The following is an 8,521-nucleotide window of genomic DNA, read 5'->3' as shown; positions in this document are numbered from 1 at the left end:
TAGAATTATGTTGGCTTTGGTAGCACAATTGGATTTGGAACTAGTTCAGATGGATGTAAAAACTGCGTTTTTACATGGAAACTTGGAGGAGGAAATCTACATGACTCAGCCAGAAGGATTCAAAGTTGCTGGAAAAGAAAATATGGTGTGCAAACTTGAAAAATCGTTGTACGGATTGAAACAATCTTCTAGACAATGGTACAAGCGATTTGACGAGTTTATGTTGCGGCAAGGGTACAAGAGAAGCAAATACGATCATTGTGTGTATTTGCACAAGCTTAAAGATGGTTCCTTTGTATATCTTCTCCTATATATTGATGATATGTTGATAGCTTCCAAGAATTCGGAAGAAATTGATAAGTTGAAGATTCAACTGAAGAAGGAGTTCGAGATGAAGGATTTGGGTGAGGCAAAGAAAATTCTTGGCATGAAGATAATTAGAGATAGACGTTCAAAGAAACTCTGTTTATCTCAAAAGGAATATTTGAAGAGAGTACTTCAACGTTTTGGCATAGATGACAAGACTAAGCCAGTTAGTACTCCACTTGCTTCCCATTTTAAGCTAAGTACTATTATGTCGCCAATGGATGAAGCTGAACGAGAGTATATGTCAAAGGTACCATACGCAAATGCTGTTGGTAGCTTGATGTATGCAATGGTTTGCACAAGGCCTGACATTTCACAAGCTGTTGGAGTTATTAGCAGATATATGCACAATCCAGGGAAGGAGCATTGGCAAGCTGTGAAGTGGATTCTACGGTATATTCATAATACTGTAGATGTCAGGTTAGTTTTTGAGCAGGAATACAATCAGTCTGTAGTTGGATATTGTGACTCAGATTTTGCGGGTGATCTGGACAAACGAAGATCAACTACTGGTTATGTGTTTACTTTTGCAAAAGCACCAGTTAGTTGGAAGTCTACTTTGCAGTCAACAGTTGCTTTGTCTACAACAGAGGCAGAGTACATGGCTATTACAGAGGCTGTGAAGGAGGCAATTTGGCTTCAAGGATTGCTAAAGGAGCTTGGTGTTGAACAAAAAGGTATCACAATTTTTTGTGATAGTCAAAGTGCTATTCAATTAGCGAAGAACCAAGTTTATCATGCAAGGACGAAGCACATTGATGTTCGGTATCATTTCGTACGAGAAATCATAGAAGAAGGAGGAGTCACAATGAAGAAAATTCATACTACGGAGAATCCTGCTGATATGCTAACTAAGGTGGTGACTGCGATCAAGTTTCAACATTGTTTGGATTTGATCAACATTGTTGAACACTGAAGATTGAAGATGAAGACACAACCAAAATTTGTTATTGAGAGAGAATTGAAAATGTGGAATTTTGCCAAGGTGGAGATTTGTTGAAGTTTGGCAAAATGCCAAAGTCCCACATTGGTTGGGAGTTAAGTTTGGGGGGATTTTTCCCCTATAAAAGAAGGCCTAATGTTTAGGATTGAAACACACCTCTCATTTGCCTTCTCATCTGTTTAAGGCATTTGTATCTTCTCTCTTTAGTATTATTTCACTTGTATTTTGGAGTGGAATAAAATATTGGTTGTGTCCGAGGAGTAGGCAAAATTAGCCGAACCTCGTAAATTCTGGTGTTCCCTTTATTGTTGCTTTATTGTCTTATTTATTATTTGGTGGCTGTCATAATTTTTGGTATAGTAGTTGTGACTTATTCACACTATATACATTTGGCTTCCGCAACAATTGGTATCAGAGCCAAGGTACTGTCTAAGTATGCTCTGTGGTTGCAGCATAGTCTGATCTTCCACATCAGAAAAGATTTATCTTGGTAACTGAGTCAAGGTTCTGTCTGAGTATGCTCTGTGGTTGCAGCTTAGTCTGATCTTCTACATCAGAAAGGAATAATCTTGATTTGTGTCGTCAGCTATTAAATAATATTTGTGTCAAATATGGGAGACAATAAACAAGAAGAATCTACATCAAGTGTCAACAATACGTCATCATTGGCATCTTCGCTTATGACAAGAATTGTGTCAAATGCGAAATTTGCGGTAGAAATTTTTGACGGGTCCGGACATTTTGGGATGTGGCAAGGCGAGGTTCTAGATGTCCTTTTTCAACAAGGGCTAGATCTGGCCATTGAAGAAAAGAAACCAGATGTTATTGGAGAAGAAGATTGGAGAATTATACTCCTTTTCTGTTTTAACTTGTTTGATTTTCACATGTTTGCTTTTTATATAAGCTCCAGGTAGTAGACCTCTACATCATTTCCATAATTCCTGTAAACAATTCTGCCACTCTAGATGATACTTATTTTTCAATAATTGATGCTTTCATCAGAAAAAACTTTTACTCATATCCGGTCTCTGCATAATATCTTTTTCGTTGTCTTCTGATTAACATATGATAGTTCAAGATTCTATATTTGAGTAGCATTCCAGTTTTTCCTGATAGTGAGACTGCATTACGATGATATTGTTTAATGGAGAAATGAGATTCTACTCTTTTTAAAGGTTTCAATCTGCAGTGAAAATAATGCATGAATCAGGTCCTTAGATGATAACTAGGTTAAGAATTCAATCAGTAGTTGTTAAGGATATTCACTCATGGTATGGTAAGTGAAATCGTTGTTTCATTTCAAGTTTCTGTTTAGGTATTCATTAAATAATTGACTAATATGTTTAAATGGTTCAATTAAGTCCTAGATCCCCGTAGAAATTCTGCTAGATTATGTTGGCATCTTGTACTCCGACAAGGGGTATAACTTCTTCCCTGTATGTCTCCATCTCTTCTTCCAGAAGAGAAATCGAGCAGTTCTGGGAAAAATAAAGAAGGGAAAGAAGACGAGTCTTTGGTCCTGTGAGAATACTCAGGATGAAGTGCTAAATTCAATACAAGAGCAGAGGGAAGAATGTGAGTCTAATGGTACTCTACACAGCAACTCAAACAAGGTTTCTTCCTCCATGTTAATTCTTGGACAAAGTGAATTCCCATCCTGTTATACCGAGGATGGTTTAGTCAATTGTCTTAATGGTGGAGAAGAAAGTTGGAACAAATTGAGCGCTGGTTGTGTTCACACGTCCCTTGAATGCGCTGGTTGCAATCGGCGATCGGATCTAAGTCTGGATAATGCAAAGGATACTGTCTCTACGTGTGAAAAAGTTCAATTGAAAAAAGATGTAGTAGTAATAGTTGGCTCAAGTTTGGAATGCGGTAATAATGCAGAAAGCTGTCCAATTGATAGCAGTGTTGATAGTGGATGGATCAGTGGAGAGGGATTAAATGGTCATTGTGAGAGAAATCCCTTAAATGGGGAGCAGATGGAGTATGCCTGTGTTGGAAATCCTTTAAATGGAGAGCAAGTAGAATCTACTGCTATGCAAATGACTGAGCATCACACAGAAGATGGGCAACTCTGCAGTTATTTTGGTGAAGAGCTACATAATTGTAATACAACTGGTAACAATTGTGAAGAGACAATTAATGATTGGAGGTTGTATTGGGACAACGATCACCAAAGAAACTACTTTTATAATGTGGTGACTATGCAATCTACATGGGATCCACCTCCAGGATTGGACGACCTAGTATTTACTAATTTTACTACCAAGCAACCCGAGATGGCACTTGAAACAGTGGAGTTGGAGGATGCAGATTTAAAAGAATCTAATAATATGCAAACTTCTGCAAGTATACAGTCTGACCTTGACATTGCAGACGGATTTAGAGATGATGAGGTATTGTTGGACGGACAACTCAATGATTCAGAGGGGACAGGACAATTTGCTGACAGTAGTTTAAGCTCTACCAAACAGAAAAAGAGAGTTAGGAAGACAAAATTCAAAGGGAAGTTATCGATAGAAAGTCAAGGTTTGTGCCTTGAACTATCCTTAAATCTGTCCTTGCATTTATATGCTTTAATGTTTACCACATTAACTGTGTTGGTTCTCTGCAAGATGAGTGGGTAATTAATTACTCCCTCCGTTTCAAAAAATGAACCTTTTACTATTTGGGTAGTCAAACAAGCTTTTGTTTGACCATGATTTTAGCAAATGATTTTTAACTATTGTGACTTATAGTACTTGTTATGAAGTTTCTAAATATGTAAATTTTATTTCAAAAAACTTAAAGAATCTATGTATAAATTTACACCAAAAATTAGTCAATTTGACCCTCGTACTCCAAAAAGGTTCAAACAAATTTAAATGGAGGGAGTATGAATTATTGGTAAGCATGTTTTGTTAGTTATTTATCTATGGTTTTCTCTGATTTAAGTGTTTCTTTCCAACAGTGTTCTCAACTAGAATGCTACGTTTTGTCAGGTTCAACTCAACGAATGTGAAATTTGATAAGTAGTATATACTTCTCTTCTAAATTTCTGTACCTGAAATTTGCTGCTGACAGTTCAATAGTTTGTAGCCGAAGTTCAGAATCTCTTTCTTCAATGGCTATGGTTGTAGCTAGAGTTCAAATTACTTTGGTAAACTTGAACAAGAAAGTCTTTTGGCATTGCTGACTTTATTGAGTAAACTGCTTCGGCATCGGATACTGTGGTTCACCTCCGTCTCCGTTTCTATGAAATTTTTTCGTCTCTAACCTCCTTATATGTGTCAAAGTATTATTGGTTCTAGCTATGTATGAAGGTCCCGTTACCTTGCTTAATGGATAGTCTTTTCTTTCTCTTTTCCTGGTACATAGAGCTGCAATTCTGCGATATTAATGAAGAACTATCTCCCAGTTTGAGCAAATATTGGTGCCAAAGGTATCTACTATTTAACAAATATGATGAAGGAATACAGATGGACGAAGAAGGGTGGTTCTCAGTTACGCCAGAGGCCATAGCCAAGCATCATGCACTTCGCTGTGGTTCTGGTACTATAGTCGATCTCTTTACTGGAGTTGGTGGAAATTCGATTCAGTTTGCTAAGAGGTTCGTACGGCTGCATTTCACTTTCTGCTTTTGGTATCTGTTGTATTAGGTTCCTTAGGTTCTTGTGAATGTAAATATTACATATCTATCCCATTACAATTGCAACTCTCAAAGATTATCGGGCCTCATATTGGAGCTTGTGCTTCGAGTTTTCCTTCTGTTACTTTAAAGGATAAAGTTAATTTCTGGTAGATTTTCTTCCTTTGTTACTTGTATGCTATCTTTTAAGACTTTTTAATGAAGGAACAAATTGCATTAATAAGGCATCAAGAAGATGCAGATTTACAAAAGATGATAAAAGAAGACACTAAGTTAGTTCCTTTACAATGTCTAAGCTAAGATCAGGGAGCTAACAAAGTCCAAAAAATTATCCACACTATTAAAAGGAGTGTGAAATATCCAACTAAATAAGCTAACTAAACAAATAACTTTTAAAGAGTTTGTTGGAGTTGAGATTCCATCAAAACATCTGCGATTCCTTTCATTCCATAAACACCAAAAAATTGCTGCTGGAATCATTGTCCAGATCCTCTTGATGGCTTTGTCAATCTCCGAAAAAGCTAGCTGATAAATGCATCTTTATTTGTTTGTAAAAATTAAATTTTATCAATTGGACATTTCCATGTCGAAGTAATTGAATCCTATTTTGGCTATATCTATATATAATGTTTCTATTTATCAGTAAACAATATTTATCTATAGAAAGTATTTATGCAGCAAAGAAAAATATATCTATGGAAAGTATTTATGCAGCACTTTGCTTAATGCTTTGCTTATCTATTCTAGCATGACTAAGATTGTGGATGCTTTCACTGACAACACACTTAAATACATGCAATTCTTAATTTTGTGGATAACTATTTTCAGGAGTAAACATGTCATTGCAATCGATATTGATCCAAAGAAAATTGACTTTGCTCAGCATAATGCTGCCATTTATGGAGTCTGTGACCAAATAGACTTCATTAGAGGTGATTCTCTTGTTTTGGCTCCAAAATTGAAGGTAACAAGTTTTTCTGTTCTCCATTACTCTTCTTACTGATGCTTGGGTGGCTCCTTCAAAGAGATGTTTGAAGACATTCTTTGCTTAGCCTTTGAAAGAGAGTGGTCTGTCACTTCATGCTACTATTTTCTTCCTGAGACATAATTCAGCTCTGGGTTTTTTTTCCTCGAATCCGTGCTGTTTGATTTAGTTTGTACGTTTTTTGTGTGTGGTTGTTTAATTCAGCTTTGATGGCTCTCTTGTTATTTTCTATGTTTGATTGTCAAATCTTGTTCAAGTGTTGTCTTATTCCTCTCTTCTTTTTTCCTCTACCTAGTTTCAAGGTTTATATTGGTCTTCGCTTTACTTCAGGCAGATGTAGTCTTCATGTCACCACCTTGGGGGGGACCAGACTATTTGAAGGAAAGAACATTTGACATGATAACCATGCTTAGGCCGCATGATGGGTATGCCATTTAGATATGCCTTGAGGATCCTCAGTTATCTATCTTAAGCGGTACTTCTGAAATTATGCATCTTTTGTGTATTATTATCAGGAATTTTCTCTTCAGCGTTGGCAGGGGAATTGCCTCCAAAGTTGTTATGTTCCTTCCAAGAAATGTTGATATCAATCAGTTGGCAGAATTGTCACTATCCGTAAATCCACCGTGGTTATTAGAGGTACTCATCCAGCATTCGGCTGCTTTTTTGCAGATATTCTTAATATGAGGGTCATGCACTAATGGTGTTATCTTTCTCTGTAAGTATCTTCCACCTCCCCCCCCCCCACTCAACCCAAACCACCCACCCCACCTTTTGAGCAACCTGATAGACTTTTTTTACACTAAATAAGCTTTCCAATTTATTGTTATGTTACATGGATATGTTTATGGGGTTTATGTGTGTGTGTGTGTATAAGTAACTGGAACCGGTATACCTAGCTTTTGCTAATTCGATTCTTTTCTGTAGGAAGTACCCTCGCTCATGTCAATGTTTATAGATTTGTTGTGTTCCGCTTTTCTCTATATAGAAATGTTTCCCATTCAAAAATTTGTGGTAAGTTGTGAAGAGAATGGTTTACTTGAAATAAATGATTCATTATATCAGCTGTATGTACTTATCCTCCCTAGTATTCCTTTCTCCTTTTGTTTTTTTCTTCTGCCAGTGGCTGGTGACGTATGGGAGTTCTTTGTAGTTTGGTTTCTTAATGGACTTAGTTTATTGACACGCTAGATTTTAATTCTGGTAATGCATGTGACCTTAGGTGGAGAAGAATTACTTAAATGGCAAGTTGAAAGCTGTTACAGCATACTTCTGTAAACCCTCCTGAAAGCTGTGGTCAGATGAATCTGATAATCTTTTTTGCCAAGTGGAATGATGAATACCTTCTTAAATGGCAAGTTGAAGGCTGCTACAATATACTTCTGTGAACCCTCCTTATAAGCTGTGGTCGAATGAATCTTGTAATTTCCTTTGTCAAGTGGAACGTATACCTTTCTCCGGAGCACATGGGATTTGTCTTTGCTGTGGCTTTCATCTTCTGTATAGTGATGTATGTAACAAATATGCTCATATATACTTTGTACGGTTTATATGAAGTGGAACTGGCAGCGAATGTTGTCACAGACAGCCGTTTCCATTGACATTGGTATTAGCAGGAAGGGTTAGTAGAGCTCTACTAGTTGTTAGCAGTGCAAAGGAATTCTGAGTGAAAAATTTTCGTTGTCAGTGACGGAATGGTGCATGTTTCTTATCCGTCTGGTTCTGCAATGTACATGCGTAAGGATCTCCTGTGTGGCAATTCCATCGGATGCTAGGGTGTGACTTATCTATGAAGTTTGTGAAAATCATAGGAGAGCAGGGTTAATACCAACAGAGCCAAAAGCATGGGTGATTTCTTCTCATCCTCCTAAGGCTTAGTGGGTAGAGTTAGTACTTGGGCTAATAGGAGTTAGTAGGTAGCAGTGTAATTGTAGAGGTGCGGACAAGCTGATCATGAAACCATCGTCATTGGAAAAAAAAAAATTGTGGCAATTCCATCCACCATATTGCTGCTTACTGCAGCTGGCCGCTGTTGCTTCTGCTGCTAATTGCGAAAGTGTGCTGGAAATTGACTGGCAAAATAGACTTAGTAGGTAGAAAAAAGATTCAACTTTGTGCCTTGGTCTGACTCTCCGCTTTTTGATGTGATACGTTTGGATGAAATGGCGGTGATATGCCATTTGGAATGGAGTATATAGAAATTGTTATACTTGAACATTCATCTTGTAATTTTACTACTAGTATATGTGACCGGTAATATGGTTTGGTTATTTGGCCTAATTGTATAGTTTGTATTTTGCTTCAGTGATTAGTAGATCATGTCCTATATCCTTACATAACCATGACAGGTAGAACTTAATATTTTGTAATGTTGTGCACAATTTTGCGTTTAACCCCTCGGCTTAGCATTATTACAGATTTATGGTTGTGGTTGTTTAAACGTTTCTTTCCTTTTGTTTGGATGTGATAGCATTCACTAAAATTTGTGGATTCCCTGTTGCTTCACCTTTTTCTCTCTTATTTTTCCTCTTTTTTGAAAGTATAAGATGGATGTTAAAATACATTTTGGATATTAAAGGATAGACATTTTGGAGCA

At 37.0% G+C, this 8,521-nt stretch overlaps 1 protein-coding gene across 2 annotated transcripts; it reads left to right on the top strand.

Moving 5' to 3' along the window:
- The first annotated feature begins 2,160 nt into the window (after nucleotides 1-2,160).
- On the top strand, nucleotides 2,161-8,341 carry LOC104237419 (uncharacterized). 2 transcript variants are annotated; one of them, XM_070160553.1, is made up of 6 exons: nucleotides 2,161-3,841; nucleotides 4,670-4,901; nucleotides 5,769-5,904; nucleotides 6,256-6,350; nucleotides 6,441-6,564; nucleotides 7,148-8,341. In XM_070160553.1, the coding sequence occupies exons 1-6, from the start codon at nucleotides 2,935-2,937 to the stop codon at nucleotides 7,211-7,213; spliced, it is 1,560 nt and encodes a 519-aa protein (XP_070016654.1). In that variant the 5' UTR covers nucleotides 2,161-2,934; the 3' UTR covers nucleotides 7,214-8,341. The 2 variants fall into 2 exon arrangements, 1 of the variants encoding a protein (XP_070016654.1); XR_011403065.1 differs by lacking the exon at nucleotides 7,148-8,341 and having other exon boundaries at nucleotides 6,221-6,350; nucleotides 6,441-6,484.
- The last annotated feature ends 180 nt before the right edge of the window (nucleotides 8,342-8,521 follow it).

This window comes from Nicotiana sylvestris, chromosome 10, assembly GCF_000393655.2.
Source record: "Nicotiana sylvestris chromosome 10, ASM39365v2, whole genome shotgun sequence".
NCBI lineage: Eukaryota > Viridiplantae > Streptophyta > Magnoliopsida > Solanales > Solanaceae > Nicotiana > Nicotiana sylvestris.
Note: the sequence above shows the minus strand (reverse complement) of the source record. Positions and strands in the feature narration are given on the sequence as shown.

What these genes read in the sequence shown, in the direction of transcription:
- LOC104237419 (XM_070160553.1), top strand. Translation starts at nt 2,935, where the DNA reads ATGTTAATTCTTGGACAAAGTGAATTCCCATCCTGTTATACCGAGGAT. An exon ending in TCGATTCAGTTTGCTAAGAG is followed by an intron (nt 4,902 to 5,768) that starts GTTCGTACGGCT and finishes AACTATTTTCAG; the next exon opens with GAGTAAACATGTCATTGCAA. An exon ending in TTTTGGCTCCAAAATTGAAG is followed by an intron (nt 5,905 to 6,255) that starts GTAACAAGTTTT and finishes GCTTTACTTCAG; the next exon opens with GCAGATGTAGTCTTCATGTC.